At 33.4% G+C, this 19,246-nt stretch overlaps 2 protein-coding genes and 1 pseudogene across 3 annotated transcripts; 1 reads left to right on the top strand and 2 right to left on the bottom strand.

The window, feature by feature from the left end:
* Positions 1-7,561: 7,561 nt before the first annotated feature.
* LOC143609186 (uncharacterized) lies at positions 7,562-10,456 on the top strand. The gene is made up of 8 exons (XM_077084013.1): positions 7,562-7,880; positions 7,985-8,073; positions 8,162-8,300; positions 8,731-8,805; positions 8,942-9,063; positions 9,139-9,214; positions 9,310-9,369; positions 10,141-10,456. The coding sequence occupies exons 1-8, from the start codon at positions 7,782-7,784 to the stop codon at positions 10,276-10,278; spliced, it is 798 nt and encodes a 265-aa protein (XP_076940128.1). The 5' UTR covers positions 7,562-7,781; the 3' UTR covers positions 10,279-10,456.
* Positions 10,457-10,510: 54 nt separating this feature from the next.
* Positions 10,511-14,559, bottom strand: LOC143609182 (bifunctional bis(5'-adenosyl)-triphosphatase/adenylylsulfatase FHIT-like). The gene is made up of 5 exons (XM_077084009.1): positions 14,453-14,559; positions 11,498-11,617; positions 10,966-11,121; positions 10,774-10,872; positions 10,511-10,686 (listed from the first exon to the last, which is right to left on the bottom strand). The coding sequence occupies exons 2-5, from the start codon at positions 11,615-11,617 to the stop codon at positions 10,570-10,572; spliced, it is 492 nt and encodes a 163-aa protein (XP_076940124.1). The 5' UTR covers positions 14,453-14,559; the 3' UTR covers positions 10,511-10,569.
* LOC143609173 (bifunctional bis(5'-adenosyl)-triphosphatase/adenylylsulfatase FHIT-like) lies at positions 12,395-14,575 on the bottom strand (annotated as a pseudogene). Its single transcript, XR_013149379.1, has 5 exons — positions 14,453-14,575; positions 14,279-14,378; positions 13,071-13,218; positions 12,813-12,911; positions 12,395-12,556 (listed from the first exon to the last, which is right to left on the bottom strand). The product of XR_013149379.1 is annotated as a bifunctional bis(5'-adenosyl)-triphosphatase/adenylylsulfatase FHIT-like (transcript).
* Between the last annotated feature and the right edge of the window lie 4,671 nt (positions 14,576-19,246).

The following is a 19,246-nucleotide window of genomic DNA, read 5'->3' as shown; positions in this document are numbered from 1 at the left end:
CGTTATAGAAAATGAGTTAACGAGTTAGATAGTAATTAAAAATCATAATGGAAAATGTGTTAAGACAGTTAATGGAAATAAAATTTTTCCAAGCTGACCTGGCAGCTCGACCCCAGTCAGGGGATCTGCCCCTTGGACCCTGCTAGGGGCTGCCGCCCCTAGAACCCTGCCGTCAGGGGCGCTGCCCCCGAACCTCCGTTCATTGAGGGTTATAATTGGACCAGGAACGCGTTATTAGTAGTGATAGTTAATTGATACGTATAATTGTTATACAGTTAGTCACGCACAGCTCGAGAAGGAATAACCAGTAGCAGAAGAAGTAATCGCATTCAGGTGAGTTTCTAGCCCCATTCCTTGTTATGTTTTCGGGGATGTGTGCATACTCGATGTGATTAGTTAATACACTTACCTTAAGTGGTAAGTGTATGCTATATATGATATGTGATAGATATGAATGACTGTTTGTCGGTACGTGAACGATCTTCGGATATTGCGTGTACTGTCAGGTTAATATAAAGATATGAATGTTATATGTAACGTATAGATGATGTATGACCGTGATAGATGAATGCTTGTCGGGGCGGGAACGATCTTCAGATATTGCATGTATCGACAAGGAGTATGATTGTTAAATGAATGATGTGAAGAACACCTAGAGTGTTCTTATGCTACGATGTGATTATTGTATATGCAAATAAGTGTATGCAGGTACAGGAATGGCAAATGAGTTCTATATCTGACTTAGTAAGTTAGGATGGCAAATCCCTCTAACTTCCGTTGAACATAGACTTGGCATGTGATGGCGAAGTTAAGGACGGCGGGCTTTATACGAGTTATATACGATAGATGAGATCGTAGTTAAGGACTGTGGACCTTATACGTGTTTATGAAATAGGAAAGGACTGCGGGCCTTATACTTGCTGTAATTGTGTTGTGATAGCTTAGGGGAGTACTGCGGACCTCTTACGTGCTAAGAAATAGGTTGTAACACAGGGAAGGACTGCGAACCTTGCACGTGTTGTTAATATAGGATGGTACAGGGAAGGACTGCGGACTTTGTACGTACCATAAATAGTGAACATAGGTAAAGACGGCGGACCTTTTTCGTGTTCACGACCCTGAGTATAGGTATAGACGGCGGACTATGAACATACTCTCGGTGGATTTAGGTAGGTTGTAGTAAGTATGTATGTAGAATAGAAGATTAACTGGATAAGTATGAATATGTATCTTCGGATACATAAGTATGTATGATATGCGTATGTATTGTATGTTACCTGATTAACTAGAACTCACTCAGCGTAGTTGACTTTTAGTATGCATGCAGGTATATATGTTTATCGTGATGGCATGAGGATGGCACATGGCATGGATTGAGCGGATGGCTTCTGAAGATAGAAGAAACGATGTTTTAATTATGATGCTTTATGTTATGGTTTTTAAGAAAATATTGAATGTTTTGTAGCGAATGTTTAATGTTTTATATTCCCCGAAAGTTTTAATAAACTCTTATCTATAGAACTGCGTTTATAAGTAAATCAAACACCAAAGTAGGGCTACCGATAACAGAGCCTTACAATAAAGAAATAATATTTTATTTATACACTCGTCTTATGAAAACTATATTCCACTTATTATTTAATCAAGGTATAGACTATAGACTATACCCTCGACTAGGGTCTAACCCATATATAATAAATTAATCAGGCGGAACCCCTACCTTGTATGGCTTGTATTTCTAGAAATGCATAAGCTTGACGCAGGCAGCACTCCTACATGTCTTCGGTATCGAGGGAATAATCTAACAACACTTATACGCCTTGCATGTATTTCGAGAACAGATCGTCGGGACAACGGGATCAAGGCACGTATTTCGAGACAAGTGATTGGGAAGTGAGAATTTAGGATGCATAAAGCAGAGCCCGACACCCCTATTTATAGGGCTGAGATTGTGACCCATCGCGATACGCGATGGGTCAAAAAGGGATCTATCGCGTATCGTGATGGATCTGTTAACCGCCTTTGAATATAATATTCCATCGCGTATCGCGATAGAATTTTCGTTTGGCTATTGCGTATCGCGAGGCCACCCACTAGGCCTGATTGGTCACATATTATACCTGTCACGTGGCTGGACATGTGTCACGATTACTTCGCCTGGTCTCGCGATGACCCAAAAGGTTGGGCGAACGCGTATCGCGACACTGCCCATCATGGGGCACTATGATGTACCCACGACGATGTGAGAAGTGCGCCCCATTACACCCAACGCCCTTCGCCCGAGCCCGTGCGTGTCGGGTGCTCCGCACCCTCTACTATGACCACTTGGTGCATGCTAAGCATAAAAGAATATTACTATGGAAACTTCATCCTTAAAGCTTTCAAAATCTTTCCCACTTTCCATGTGAGATAAAATATATTTTCCTTATCTATACCCATGAAAAAGAATTCAATTTTCTTTCTCCTTTTCATGTGGGATGGAATACTCTTCTCCATTTCCTTAATATAAATTTTTCTAACTTAATATAATCCATATATTATTTTCTTTACCATAATTATTATTAAATTATTTTTGGGTCATTCTATTTTCAAAGTTGACATTTTAACCCAAAAATAAATATGGTATTTTTCGAGATGTTACATTCTTTACTTTTAGACGCCACAACAAAGAAAAATAAAAACGCGGAACCGCCGTCACTGCAATATGATAAATAGCAATTTCATAATCGTGAAATATTACACTCAAACAATTACGTACAAACGTTAATATTACGCAATATTTTGCCGATAATATTATGTATTTTGCTCAAATCGGTTTGAGTGTTAATTTACATAACTAAGCGTGATAATTATTTATGTCCGAAAGTAAAAGAACAAACACCATTGCATTACGCCATTATATATCCGGTTTACATTGCAAAGCATCAACCATAAATTATTGATGTTGTCATATTGCTCGATCCAATAAAGTCCAACACATGTTACTACTTAAATCAAAAAAATAAACAGCGAATCCTTTGTCTGAAACGACAACTCGACAAGATCATATTACGAACAACATCATGCAAAACTCGACGTTCACGAACACTACCTTTGTCTTGTGAAGACTCATTCTCTATTCGTAACATCAATTAATGCCCACAAAGCAGTGGCGGCCCAAGGTTTTCGGAGGCCTTAAGCTAACTAAAATGTTTGGGGCCTTTTCAAAATCTTTTTAACATAAACCCTTATTCTTTACTAGGGTTTGAGACCGACAATAATAAATTAAAAAGCAACGGAGTTAAAAATATTTACTTTCAGCAATTCAATTAAAGCCTCCATTTTTATTTTTTTTTCTTGCCTTTTTTCATAATCAGGTATGTAAGTTCGGTGCCGATTTGAGATTTAAACAAGTACCAAATAACAATGTATTCAAGTAGCAAAACATAACATAGTTAGATTTACATATTCTAAAAGATTAAAAATTAAATAAGAAACTAGCAAAAGTTAACCCAGATTGTAAATTGCCATATAATTATGAACACAAGTATATAAAGTGTAACTAAACTAACCTCAATCGGTTGACTAGCAGATCCAAAATCACTTGACCGGCAAAACCAAAATCAATTGACAATCGTCAAATCCAATCCAAACATCCAAATCGAAAGTAAAAATTAAATTGGGTGATTTAAATACACAACACACCAATTTAGTACATCATATTACTCATATCAAAAATCGAGTCAAATAAACAGAGACATGAGACTTAGACTATTAGGTGTGGATGTCATTTTGCTTCTCACCTTACACTGCCACGTCAGCGCCACATAATACCCTACTTCATTTCACTCTCTTTCACAATATCAAGGAAATAGTCACCAATTTACCAATTCACCATTTTTCTCCATTTTCAAATAAAAAATAATAATGTTTATATAACTAAAATTAATTTAATATAACTAAAATTAATTTTATTTTATTTTTTAAAGTAATTAATATAACTAAAATTATAAAAACAAAGTATTTGATATTAAACATTAAAAAAAATTACATTTAAAGTACTCCGAATAAAATAAAACGCATAACTTTATTAATATAATTAAAATTCAGCATAATTTCAATATATAAAAAATTAATCACCTACCCAACCCTCCATTTTCTCACTATAACCTCTCTTCCACATAGCCTTCTCAACTCCATATTCTATAAAAAAATAACTCTTTTACTTTGAAATATCAAACACACAGCGGTATTTTCATCGGTAATTCCTCCATCAAAATTTCACCGCTAGCGGCGCCGATGTGAGCGGGGCGGTGTTCACCGCCAGCCACGTAGATTCCTCCAGCGGCAAATCACCACCCACACCAAGAAAGAAATTGGCGATAGGAATTCTAAATTCTAGAGTCATTAGCCATTAATAATGATTTATTTATTTCATTTTCCATTTCATCAATATCATTAAATCGTGTGTGTGGAATGTTTCCAAGATTGCCGTTTCAGTATTTTCCATGCGTAAAAACTAAAAAATAATATATATATATATATATATATATATTTTAAATAAAAATTTGGTGGCCTAAAGTCCTAGCTTGGCCCAACAAAGTTATTGGGCCGGCCCTGCCACAAAGGTAATAATAAAATATAAAAAAAATGATATAATCAAATCGTTTAGAGATTTCGTTGCTAAGTATAATTTGGATTTTTAAGAGTGCTTTCAAAGAAGTAAATAATAATATGATTTACACCAATTCTAGTTTTATTTAGTTCTTTTTACATAAATGCAACACGATACGCTTGATACAATGTGTAACCTGTTTAGGAAAGGCTCGGAGGGTGTGCGAGCTGCACTATCGGCTTGGACACATAAGTTTTGGGGGCACAAACTTTTTTATACATGTTACATATATATGTTTTTTGGTGTTAAAAAAATGTTATTCGCAATGGTTTATAATATAATTACATGCTCAAATAAATCGGTCGATAAAAGTTTTATCCATGTATATTAGCGAATAAAAAATTTTCGTTAAGGCCTACGAGCCTTTTTATTTTGGCTCAGCTGAGGTATTTAAATTCTTAGAGACGTCCCTGAAACTGTCTTATATGGCTATATACATTTGAATGTGATTGACCAATGATACATAATGGTCTAATAGAGTAATAGGTGCTCTACAGAGAATCATGATTTTAACGTTATTTATGAGCAAACCAAATATGCAGTAGAAAAATCAAAGAAGAGTGATATTAAATACCAATTTAAAATAATAATTATAACTAAAAAAAAGCCTAAAAAGATGTTTTCAAAATATGTATAAACTCAAAAGAGTAATAAATGAGTTAGAGAAAGAACTAAAAGATAACCACCTTTACAAATGAGAAAAATTTCGATCTTATAAACTATATATACAATACCCCATATAAATGTATTTGACGATTACTTTTATGTTTTACAAGTATACACGTACATTATGAATAGTGTGAATTCTTAATCATCAATAATATTTTGAAAGTGTTTCGATTAAATCAACCAATATCAACTAGAGACTTAAATAAAATCTATAATCTATATAAACGAAAACGTAAAAATCCTATGTGTCGCGATGTGGTCGCTCCCCCTTTTTTTGGAGTCACCAGATTACTTGATTTTTAAATGGAGGCTTCTCATGCATTTGACCCGAATTCATGGGTATGGGTCTTACCAAACCCATTCATTCCTTAAACGGGTTATAACATCTCAATAAATTAAAAATTATTCTCACCAAATTATTGATGTAAAATCTTATAAAATAGGATATACTAAAAATTAATATCTTATTTATTTTTAAAAAGATACATATATTATTTAAATTAAAAACCCAATTTTATAGTAAAAAAATAAACGGGTCTTGGGTTTCATCAAGCCATAAGTATATTATTAACTTTCATAAATATTATTTATAATTAAAAAATCAATTTTATAGTAAAAGAAATAAACGGGTCTTGGGTCTCATCAAAACCATATAGCTTTTAAATCGGGTTATAACATCTTATTTATTTGTGAAACAATTTATCACCAAATCATAAGTATATTATTAACTTTCATACAATAAAAAAATATAAATTCAAAAAATAAATAAATATTAGAACAAATAATATAAAACAACCCCGTAATATGGGGATAAAAACTAGTAGAATCATAAATATTAATTTCGGTCAAAATAACCGACAATAATATTTAAAATATGTCATACAAGGATTACTTTTTGGGACTCATGCCAATATTAATTTGTTCACCTTTTCTTTTCCGAATTACCATTGATCCACATAGAAAATAACTTATAAAGTTATAATAATGTTTGTTTTTCATTTTATGAATCTTGTCCAACTTAAGCACCAAGGAAGTAGAATATTGTTGAGAGGTTGAAGTAAACAAGATAACTAGAATTCATTCCCTCATGTACAAGGCATGTGTAAATTGGTAGTTGTTTAACGGTAAACAAATAGTCGTTAAAAAGGTCCAAAAGGAGAGGAGTTCAATCACGTTAAACTTATAGAAATTAATAACTAATTTGAAGCAAAGAACCTTTGTTGTTAATTTGCCAAATTAAGTTATCATAATTTAATACTTAGATCTTAAAATTAACTATGTATGTGTTTAACTTTAAATAAATGATATCGCCAGTTAAGGGTGAATTAAAACGGTTGAATTAAGGGATTTACAAGTAATGAAACACATAACACAAGTTTAAACAAGGACAAAAAAGTCATTATAACATCAAAACTCACCTGTTTTTTAAATTGTTTTAAAATAGTTACAATTTTTCTTCTTAAGTATAATCATCTTTTTTGTAAATTTAATGTATAGTTACAATTATAACCCTTAATCGTTTACTCATGTTTATATATATGTTTTCACTTCCCCCCACCCCCCACCCCAATGATTTATAAACGTTAATATTTTTTTAAAATTGTACCATAAAAACGAGCATATTTTTCTCTTTAATTTAAGTATCGTATTGTTATAGTTTTTTTTTTCAATTTAAAAAAAATTTTTTTGCGTAAGGGTGCTTACGGTGTGGGTATGGTTTTCAAGTTAAACCGTGAACCAAACTGTTAGTAACCTTTTTTTGTCGCCGTAAACCGAACCGAACCATTGAAAATTGAAAACGGCTAGCCAAAAGCTAAAGAAAAAAAATCAACCGTGAAATCAAACCAATGACCGATTTTAACAGTTTTTACGGTTTCAAACCAAACAATGAACACCCATAAACTTGTTACGTGATTACCGAGTCAATGTTTCGCGTTATATCGTACGGACACCCGTTTAGTTATAGTTATGTTTAAACTTTAAAGCATAACAATTAAGTCATCATCATTATTATATTATATGGGTTAATAAAATAAAAGAAGACCTTGAATGAAAACGAAACCCAAATCCAAACGCAAAAGAATGGAATTATGTAAAGGATGATCAAACGTCGCCTACATAATAATATTAATAATAATATATTATTATTGTTGTCGTTATTCCTATCCCATATACATCTCCGACTCCAACAAACAAAACACCCTTCTCCGCCATTATTCATCCATAATCTTATTATTATTATTATTATTATTATTATTATTATTATTATTCAATCAAGGGGTTCTTGTTTCATCGATTCCCAAGATTTTGATATTGTTTCATATATAAATCATATAAAACCCAGTGTATGTAACGTTTTTTTATTATTAACTAGTGACATAATATTTTGACGTTGAATTTTTATGTTTCTAATTTTGTTTTGTTTTTTTTGGTTTGTTTTGATTACTGAAGAATCATCATGATGTTGGGTTTGGATATACCTGATTATTATTCTAGTTTAAGTACCCAAACACGATGGTTGGTTTCGGCTTTCGGTGGCATCATCATGTGTAAACTTGTAAGTTTGTGTTTTTGTTTGTGTTTCTGGTTTTGCATTCATGCAGTTTATTTGTAACTAATTTTCTGACATGTTGTTACATTATTTTTTTATTCTTTTTGTAGTCTTATGAATTTACAGGAATAGTTACCCCTTTAATGTTTAAAGGTTTTAGCAAACTTAACAAGGAACAGAAACTTGAATGGAAGAACAGGTTATTTACCTTTTTGCCCCTTACTCATGATTATTATTATGTTGTAATAATCTGATGTTAATGTGTGTTATTAACTTGTGTGTTTCAGAGGATTTTCCACCTTCCATGCACTTTATGTGGCCATTGCTTCTCTTTACATTTTTCTGATCTCGGATCTTTTTGACGAAAGTATTAATGATGAATTGATTGTTTACCGAAAGTCTACCTTGTCAGAGACCATACTCGGGGTATTTATCCACGTGTTTCAAAACTTACTTTTGTGTTGGAAAAATTGCCGTTTGTGTCGTAAATGTACTTTTGAGTCATATGATGTAAACCAATCAGATTATGTCACGTGTTAAATGTGTTATTATGACAGGGTGAGGCAACATGTCTTGTTGACTTAAAAGTACCGTCACGTGTGGCCTTCCCAGTGGTTTCCCAAAAATTGAAAAGTTAAAAAATGATAATTTAAAAATAATAATTGATTGTTAATTTGTTTTTATCGTTCGCGGGTCCCGTTTACTTGATGTAATGGATGTAGAAAATGAAGTTGCAAGAGTCAAGAAAATTAAATTAGTATAAGCAACTTTTTAGTGGCTTTTAACATTTGTTGTGTTATATATTATGCTTTTTTAAATATGCACTAACTTGTTTTTATTCATTGTATGATTGCAGATGTCTTCTGGTTATTTTTTGTCTGATATGGCTATGATCATCTGGACTTATCCAACTTTAGGTGGTCTTGAATATGTAAGAAACATCTTTTGTCATGTATTTCAATAATCAGTTTCCAAGTTCTATAATTAAAATATGTATTTTTAAAGACAACTCTTTCCTTTGACCTAAAAAGTCAACTCTTTGACCAAGTTGTGACCATTTTTCTTAGGTATTGCACCATGGGCTCTCAACTTTTGCAATCATGCAATCCATTTTAACCGGTGAAGCCGAATATTACGTCTTCATGGTTCTTTTTACCGAAAGTACAACACCGTTTGTCAATTTAAGATGGTAATTAAAGTGATCTAAATCTTTAAATTTTTATAACATTTATAGGCTGCAAGTCTATTTAACACATGGTTGCAGGTACCTTGATGTTGCTGGTATGAAGTCTTCGGTGTTTTATGTTTGGAATGGTATTGCAATGTTCTTAGGTTGGCTGGTACGCGTTACATACATTAAACAATAATAAAGTTTATGGTGTTTGTAGTAATAAAATACTAAAATTGTTGACATGAAACTGTGTGGTTTGTTCAGGTTGCAAGAATTGTGTTGTTTGGCTTCTTTTTTTACCACATGTATTACCACATTGATCAGGTAAATTGTTATGACTAGGACTTTTTGAATGTTACCAAATAGTTATTTGATTCAAGGTTAAACGGATTGACACGACATGATAAAATAATCATGTTTTGGTTGTCATATATAACGTGTTTAATAAACAGTCATGCGTAAGTTGATCTGTTTAATTAAATGCGTCCCGTTTGACTCGTTTAGATAAAAGTCAATTTGAAGGTCATTTTTTTGACTTTTATTTACTTTTTTTGTCATTCTTTATGGTTTATCTGATTTCAAAAATATGAAAAAAAAAAATTCAATGAATTTAAAATATGTCTATTTTAGATTACTCTAAATTGAGACATATTTTGTGCAAAATATTGCAAAAATTAAGTTCTTTTATTGATTGGGCTGAAAATTGGAGATATCGATATATAGAAAACTCATTCCATATCCATATAGTAAATAAAGTAACATATAATAAAATAATGAAATAAAAAAATTAAGAAGTCAGAAAGTTATTCAAATTTTTTTAACATGGAATGAATTAGTTTCAACACGTCATTAATTTGAACTAAAAAGCTTATATCTTAAACGGGTCTTGTTCAGGTTGCACGATTTTGATAGCGTCCATGTCAGGGTTGATATCTTTGACACGAATAAACATATGGGCATGTCTGATTTAAATAATTCAACCTTTCAACCCAACCCGATTGACACTCTGCTTTTTTGGGTCATCATTATTTTGACCCAAAATATATACAATTTGTTCTTGGTATGACATTGGATTAACAGTTTTTTTAATTTCAGGTAAGACAACTTCATATGGTCACCTTTTACGCGTTACATATGATTCCACCGGTGCTGGCGATCATGAATTTGTTGTGGTTCTTTAAAATCGCCAAAGGGATGGTACGAACGCTCACGAAAAAGACTCACACCAGCTGATTTCTAAGGACAGGGCTAGTTATGTAATTATTACATCCTGTGTAGCTCAAACTTTGTACAGTCTTATTCTCATATTTAAGCCAACTTTTTTATTTTGGCTCACATAATTTGCTTTATGTATTAACTTTGTTTATATTCTAAAATTGGAATGTTTATTATTCAACTTCATTTCATTGCATGTAATGTTTTTAAAACAATTATTAAGATCCAGTAAATAGGCAAACACATACTGGTGATCAAACATGTAAAGTTGAACATCAAGTAACCGAGTGGTGACGGTTCTTGTGTATATTAGAAAGAAAAGTGCTTTCTGTATTCGGCCGCCTCTCGAGCCCTTTCCTCCATGCTTCTATCTTTCCTTTCCTTTTCCATATCGAGTTTTTTCTTTAACTTCTCCTTCTCATCAATCTGCAAATATATAATAACAAAGCATCGTGTTTTTTAATGATTATGTTTACGAAAAGTATGAAGTGTATGAACATTGAACAAACTTACAGCATCATAGATCTCATCATTGTTTTCAAAATCACCGTCTTTTCTCGGGACGATATGGATGTGAACATGAGGAACTGTTTGTCCCGCCTGCGGCCCATCCTGCAATATTATGTATATGTGTGTGTGTATATATACAAGGCACAAGAATGAATGAATGAACACAGATTTGAATTGAATATGCAGGGAGATTACTTGGATGGTAAATGTAAGTGAAGAAGCTTTGTGGTAATTCTCGAGCTGTTTACCGATTTTATGGGCTGAAATCCATAAGTCAGTAGCCTCCTCAGCGGTCAGGTCAACAAAGCGTTTGACTTCACGCTTTGGGACGACAAGCACATGTGGTTCATCGTCAAGTCAACCAAAGAAAAAAACTTGTAAAATATGAATAGTGCGATGAACTAAGCGGGTTGGATAATGAGCTGACCCGCGACCTGACTCGTAAATAGTTTTATATTGAGTTGTATGGAGAATAAATGCATAAAATATGGTTAAGAAACTATATAGTTACAATGATAACCTATATGAATGAATAAAAAGAATGCACTTGAGCACATCATCATTTTTATTTACTTATAAGGTAATGCATAATAAATTTCTGATCATAATATTGCATATATATAACACCAAGTGCATGTTGTTCAAGGATATGACCTGCCAAAAAGAAAATTAAAATAAATCAAAATCTTATTTTTTATAAATTAACCATCACATTAACATGTCTAATCCTAAATATACCAGGAAGAACAGGACGGAGATTGACAAAAGCATATGAAAGATCAGTAGAGTAAAACGCTTCCTTTTGATAGATCGTATACGGTCCAAATTTATAATGTTCTGGCTCCATCTACACTCGTCAATTTTCAGCGAATGTCAAATTAGTAATTTGAATTCCAAACAGCTACCTGAGTAGAATGTGATGCCGGTATACTTTTCATTCGTGTATTTAAATATTTGTAGTGGGAAATGGTTCTAACAAACCTCTGTACAACGTCGTTTCACGCTACGTATAATATGTTACGACAAATGATTGTCTATAAACCATGACAAACCATGGGCACCTGCTGCATTTTTTATTATATTTTTTTTAATGTATAGACAATTTGTTCAATAGATTTTGACTAAATTACAGTGGTTGCTGATTCAGACTTAAAAACCAAGTGTCTCTTTCAGTGGTTTTCAAAATAATACAACTTTTTTCTTGTCAAGATGGACTTTATTACACTCAGAATGGCTTCTTTAAGATTAAGTGTTAAATTAGATGAAAACCTTATATTAAATGGATGAAGTTGATATCATAAATAAGATACAAATCTATTTTAAACTTTTATAAACAAAACTGTCAAAGTACATTTAAACGTATCGACCCGTTTATATTTTAACAAAGTTATTATTTTTTACCAACAGGTTAGTATAGTCAGAGTGCTTCAGTTGTGTTTCGACACTACACTTTGAATTTGTTATATCCACATGACACCCAAAGAGAATGAATGTCACATGTATAGAATAGTCATGTTGCATGACAATTGGTTCTTAATGATTAATTAGATTCAAAATCTCTACATAAAACTTGTTGTCAATCAAATAACCTGCCCTCACACTTTAATCTTTTTAAAATCTTGAACAAATTGCTAGATGTTTGTCATTTAAACGACAACAAAACACGAAATTAGATGAAAAGCTTTCTGTATTCTGCTGCTTCTTGAGCCATTTCGTCTATGCATCTATCTGTCCTTTCCTTGTCCAAGTCGAACGTTTTCTTTAGTTCCTTCTCTTTCTCATCAATCTACATATATATATATAAACAAATTATGATCCTTTGTGATGCTATCAATCAATTTAGATAAAGACTATATTTTGCCTTTTATTTTCTTTTGGTAACCACAAGAACCCGTTAACAAAAAAACTCAAAAAACCCCATCAATACCCAGTGCTAACCAAAAGGATATCATGTAAATTCAAGTGCTTATCAGCGAGTTGTCCCATTGAAAACTTTAAAGATTATATCTTAAGAAAAGTAAAATGAGTATGAACGAACTTACAGCTTCATAGATCTCATCATTGTTCTCAAAATCCCCGCCTTTTCGAGGAAGAATATGGATATGAATATGAGGAACTGTTTGTCCTGCATGGGGACCGTCCTGTAACAAGATTTACATAAAATTTGAAGCACATATTACACTTTATCACTATTAACTATTAACATAAGATACCACATGTCGGTAATATAAACATATATATATACAAGACACAAGCATGAATGAACAAAATAATTTAGTTGATTTATAGATCAAACTTACTTGGATAGTAAATGTAAGTGAAGAAGCTTTGTGGTAGTTCTCAAGCTGTTTCCCAATTTTTTGGGCTGAAATCCACAAGTCGTTAGTCTCCTCGGATGTAAGGTCAACAAAGCGTTTGACTTCACGCCTCGGGCAGACAAGCACATGTGATTCATTGTCAAGTCAAGCAAAGAGATAAAATATAAACTTAGCCAGTTAGGAAGGTTGGTAATTGGTAATGACTAATGAGCCTATATTGGCTACGGGGTCGGGTCAAATAGTGCCGAGTCAAGCCAACCCACAAATACTTATTCTTCAGTTCTAGAAGTTATTAGTGTTATATATGGTTAAAGAAAGCATATACTTACAATGATACACTAAAGCTTGAAATTAAACCGTAGATTATATGCACTGTAAATACACTTTGGCTGGCTTTTAACACTATAAAATCTATGCGACTGATTCAACTTGTTTTCAAAATTATCTGATCAATAGATCACTCATTTAACAACTGACCTGTTAGAGCCAATGCGTAAGTGTATACCGTGTACCTCAGGTTAACATTGACCTTTTTATCCATAACTAGGTCTAATCATTTGCAGCATTTATGAAGGCCATTAACTTATATCATTGTTTACATACCAAGATGTATTATTCTTATATTCCAATCAAATCTATTCTATCAGTCTTCACTTAAATTGCAAATGTAAAACAGTTAAGGTTCATGTAAGACAAACCCTTAAAGCTATTTAATCATTCATAATCCATATATATATATATATATATATATATATATATATATATATATGTATAAATGCAATGCACATCATCAATCAATCATCGTACTCAGTATATCCCACCAATAGCAAAGCTATGGTAGGGCCTAAGGAGGGTAAGATGTAGACAGCCTTACCTCTACCCTCTAGGAATAGAGAGGCTGCTTCCGGTGAGACCCCCGGCTCGACATCTTACCTCTACCCTCTAGCAATGCACATCATCAATATCAGTAAATAGCACTAGACGAGACCATGGGCGTATCGACATAGACAAATTACACCATGTGCATAGGTTGTTCAAGGATATGACCTGCAAAGAAAAATTAAAACAAATCATAATCCTAATTATTTATTTTATATTTATGGATCCTATTATATCATCCATAAACCATTAGGTTTAAATTAATAATAAGGTTTATAAAACAAAAATGAAACCCTAGAATAATAAACACACCAGGAAGAACAGGACGGAGATTGACCAAAGCATATGACAGATCAGTAGAGTAAAACACTTCCTTTTGATCAATTTGTAAAGTCCAAATTTGTAATCCATCTACACACGTCAATTTTCAACCAACATCAAATTAGTAATAGATAGCAATTAGGATTACAGAGATGAACAATTACCTGAGTAGCTGAAGATGATGTCGCCTTTGCGATTTGGAAACGGCCGGCGATGTGGCGGAGTGCGACGGAGGAACGACGGAGAGAGGAGAATGGTAGCGACGGCAGCAGCAGCCGCCTTGCCATTCGCTCACTTTAACAATGTGTTATAGAGTCCCATTTAACGAGGGGAGGTGAGGGGAAGGAAATTAGGAGAGAGAAGAAACGAGATGAAAAATCTTTTTTTTTTATTTTGTTCTCAAGTTTAAAGAAAAGGGAAGGAAAATAAAGGATTTTAAATATTTTTTGTGTTTCCAAGTTGGAAGGAAAAGAAAAGAAAATTATAATTTTACCATTATACCCTTTAAGTAAAACTAAAATAGAAAATACATTTAATAGCATTTGTTCCCTTTTATTGTATACAGACTGTTGGTTGGTTTAGACGCGGACATGGAACGTGCAAGTAATGCTTGATCATCTGCATGCTGTTGCATTCCGAGGCAGTCCCCTCGGTAGGACGATTCTTGGAGCTGCAAAAAACATCAAGAAGATTACAAAGAAATATATTCAAGACTACTTTTCAACACACTATGCACCCCACAGAATGGTAATATCAGCCTACGGACCAGCTATGTCATTGTAAATATACAATGTAGAATCCTCTTTAACAATTATTTTTGTATAAATGCAATCACAAAGTATACTAGCTATGTCGTTGTCTTTCTTCGCAGTTTATTACATATGGGCGTAGAATCCCAATTACCGAGTTATTTTCCAGAATCGATGCAGTTGTTGTTGCCACCTTCAAACGTGTCGCTAACAGATTTATATTTGATCAGGTAATATTAATATATGCCTCACCTATTCATAGTAGAATATTATAAACTTACATATTTCAAGATTTGATTACATGACATAGTAGTGGTAGCATCCTGACCTATCAAGGAATTGCCAGACTACAAACTTTCACGTTCTCGCACTTACTTATTCCACGCTTACACTGTTAAAAAAATGACTAGATATAGCTGAAAAGGGAGGGCGGCCGACCCATTCCAGTCTCTCGAGAGACCTATAAAATGACTCATTGATGTAATGGATTTTCCTAAGAGTTGAAGGAGCTACTGTCACTCCGTAGTACATTTGACTAAAAAGTCAATGCGTCTTCTTTGTTTATAATAAATGGAGGCATATTATCCACCTTATGTAAATAAAGTTTCGAGATCGATACGGTTTTATGTTGTATTTTATACCCTTACCTTATGTGTTATGCTATGTAATATACAAAAGTGTCAGGTTTTTATCACCCCAGGCCAAGTTGTCATCTCGTTAAAAACATGTAAAAAATTAAAGTATTATATGAATATTTTCAATTCTTAATTGGCAGATAAATGAGTGAAAAAAATAAGTATTATATGAATATGTTCCATTCTTAATTGGCAGATACATGAATGGGCTTTGAAACAGAATCTTTGCAAATTAAAATTAAGATAATAATCTTCATATAAGCCAAATATGAAACTTGGGGCCCTAAACTGTGATGGCATGAAGCTGTCGACAAACCTCAGACAAAGATTGGTCCAACACAAAGCATATATATTCACAAGATGTGTTTAACTAGGGTAAATCATTGAATAATTGAAAGGAGACAAGCTAACCTGATTCAAGATGAGATGATTCTAGGATGATGAGAGTTTGAGAGGTCCAGTGACGCCAAAAAACTGCAGTTTTGGAAATGGAGAAAGTGATGGTTGTTTTTATAATAAAGATTGATACGAGGGTAATTTAGGAAATGAAAAGACGATAAAATTATACCAAGACCTTTTCTCTCATAATATCTCCATATTGGAAAGACATATATACATTCCCATTTTCTACTCTTTTCCCTCCCCTCCCCTCCCATTCTTTCCTTAAAAAATATTAGGAACATGACTTTTATACATTTTCTTCCCATTCCCTCATTAAATAAGACTCGGGAACAAAGTGTAAATTAAATGGAAAATTCCACAAATAGCTTTCAAAAAAATTCTAAAAGAAATTAGCTTCGTGATCGGTACGCTACCGGTATTTTTCGAATTTTTATCTTCAATACTAGTACCGAACCGAATATATCGGTACCGATACCAAGAATTTGTGATTTTCGGGATCGATATTTTCGGTACCGGTACCGAGCTCATCCCTAGATCTGACGTAATAATGCATCCAATCATAAGTTGCCATGTGCCCTAATTGTTTTCGTCGTCGAACCCTAGATTTTCTATTTAGAGGTTTTTTATTTCGAGTTCCAAATGAAATTTAACACTATGGTTGCGTTCTTCTCAGAAAACTAAGGAGGTTTTGTTCATGGAGTTCTTTGAAATTGGAATTGGAATGAGAATTGGAAATGGAATTTGAATTGGAATTGAAAGGATTCTATTGAAGTCCTTTTAGTGTGTTTGGTTGGTGTATTTGTTTATGAAATTGGAATGTAAAAGTGCACAAAGAGACAAAATTGCCCCTCAAACACTCATAATATACACAGGCAAACTTGTCCCTTCAAACACATAATATACATATACAGAATTCTAGATCACTATTCACACAAATTAATACACACTATTTCATACTACAAAACAAACGATAAAAATTCGTTGCTTTGTGGCGGTGGCCGTCGGCGGGGGTGGCGGTGACAGAGGTGACGGTCGGTAGTAGGTGGGGGTGGGTGACAATTGGTGGCAGTGATGTCCAATCGGCCGTTTGCGATCGGCGGCGTCGATGGCGACGGTGTCACTGAGTGGCGAGAGGGGCTGAGGCAACAGGAGGTGGTGGTGACGTGGCTACTGCGCCGGTTTAGTAGCGGTCGATGGGTGGCGCCGTTGATTAGTCCGGCGACGGTTTGTGTCGGGGGGGTAAAGGTTGGGGTTATTTATGGTATTCAACAACATTCCGTTGAAATCCTTCAAGGTACTGGTGTAATTTGAATTCCATCAAGTATATGATTCGGTAAAAACAATATAAAGCTAAAAGAAGAGAAACACGGAATCCGTACCTTATAAGCTGAATGGTGTTAACTGCAATAAAACTTAAGCTTGATTAAACGTCACAAGACCCTACAATATTATTATAACTCATGTTATAGTTATGGTATTCACGTTTATTGTTGTGTTTACGTACTAATTAACTCGTATATAATAATTGAATAAAGCTCAGAAGCTGAGTATTTCATTTTTATAAGCATTCTTTTACGCAAACCGTAGCCTAAATACACATTAATTATTATACCAATTTATATAAAGCAAAGTGGTTTAATTATTTTTGACTTCTTTAAATCAATTTTCTAGGTTGGGTATGCTACTGTGGGTTATGAAATATGCAGAACTTTTTAATTAATAACTTGTCGTTCAAATCGATAGAAACCAAACATAGACATAAATCGAACGCGTGTTACGCCGTTACCTTCGATGGTGGCAAATCTTAACGTGTCGCGGTAGTGGCAGAGTAGTTCCCGATGACGCGGCCTAATTTCATACACTGTTAAATTTCATTTAAAAGAAACTGTTTGTGTATTCGCGTATATATAAACGAGTTGCCGTAAAATTTGTGATAATATCTAATATTTGAAAATATCAAGCAAATTGTTGATCACGTCTTGCAGTCCATGTGCTCTTCAAGTTGAGTTTCACGAAAGGGCAAAAATGGCCCCTCTACTTTGTTTCATAATTTATTTAAACATTTACACTTCCAACCTTTAAGTTTAGAAATAAATTTTAAACAACCCTAACCTTATCGTTATCGATATCTTGTCCTTATTAGTTAGCAAAATATATTTATATTTAAAGTCTTCGATTTTTTTTCTTTGTCAACGTTTTATTGATCCTACAAGTTATTAACTCTTACAATGTCCGACTTATTAATTCGACAATTAATATTTTTGGTTTTCAATTTTTGTATATTACAATTATTATACACTTCTAAGTTCTAATTAATAGTCTTGTGTTTTATATTGACCAAACCGAAAACTTGGGCATCCAATTAAGAAATCCTAGCGCTTAGAAGCACTAATCCAATGAAAATAAAATTCTAACCCTTTTATATGGAGTCAAGTAACCTCACACCTTTTTTTATTTATGTTGCCCGTATTATCACAAATCGATTACCCTGTTGTTTTCCGGACAATGACCATGGAATTAACTTGTGTGTGGTATATAATATTATGCATTTGATTGGATCGGTAATCATTTTAATCATTCATTAAACAATTAACTGCATGTTGGATGCGTGTTTAATCTTATGTGGCGTGCCAAACGTTTGATGACTGCGTACTTTGTAACAAAGGTTTCTTGGCTGATCGTGTTAATAAATAGACAAGGCTAATGTTTGAAACTCTAGAAGGTTAGAAATCGTGTTTAACCCGAGGACTGCAAAGTAGTTTTGCCTGCTCCGCTCATTTGGTTGCCAAAATCCAACAACGACAAGACCAGCCGACTGATATATGCGAGATCAATATTTTACATTTTACAAAGTTCGTCGTCGCACTTTACGTTCCTTTAAATCTTTAGAAGATTACTTGACGTTTGTGATTTAGAATATCCGTTTCAGAGATTGTGTTGAGACTGTGAGATATAATATCTTCATAACAGATATTTTAAATGACAAAACAAAATACAAAATTATAACACCAAAGCTAGTTCTTGTTCAAAGATACTTCCTGTTCTCATCAAATAACAACCATCCAGGTTTATATATAGGTAAAATGTGTGAAGTTTTAGATTAAAAGAAAAGCTTTCTGTATTCGGCTGCTTCTTGAGCCATTTCCTCCATGCTTCTATCTTTCCTTTGCTT

This window comes from Bidens hawaiensis, unplaced genomic scaffold (genome assembly GCF_021521415.1).
Source record: "Bidens hawaiensis isolate Kalapana, Puna unplaced genomic scaffold, B.hawaiensis_p1.1 tig00419509_1, whole genome shotgun sequence".
NCBI lineage: Eukaryota > Viridiplantae > Streptophyta > Magnoliopsida > Asterales > Asteraceae > Bidens > Bidens hawaiensis.
This window is presented reverse-complemented; position numbering and strand designations above follow the sequence as displayed.

Excerpts from the sequence above, each read along its gene's own strand:
- LOC143609182 (XM_077084009.1), bottom strand. The coding sequence starts at position 11,617 with ATGGAGCCAGAACATTATAAATTTGGACCGTATACGATCTATCAAAAG. Across the intron at positions 11,122-11,497 it reads TTCTTCCTGGTATATTTAGG|GATGAACCACATGTGCTTGT; the intron begins ATTAGACATGTT and ends GGTTGACTTGAC. Across the intron at positions 10,687-10,773 it reads ATGATGAGATCTATGATGCT|ATTGATGAGAAGGAGAAGTT; the intron begins GTAAGTTTGTTC and ends ATATATTTGCAG.
- LOC143609186 (XM_077084013.1), top strand. The coding sequence starts at position 7,782 with ATGATGTTGGGTTTGGATATACCTGATTATTATTCTAGTTTAAGTACC. Across the intron at positions 8,301-8,730 it reads TGTCAGAGACCATACTCGGG|ATGTCTTCTGGTTATTTTTT; the intron begins GTATTTATCCAC and ends GTATGATTGCAG. Across the intron at positions 8,806-8,941 it reads CTTTAGGTGGTCTTGAATAT|GTATTGCACCATGGGCTCTC; the intron begins GTAAGAAACATC and ends CATTTTTCTTAG.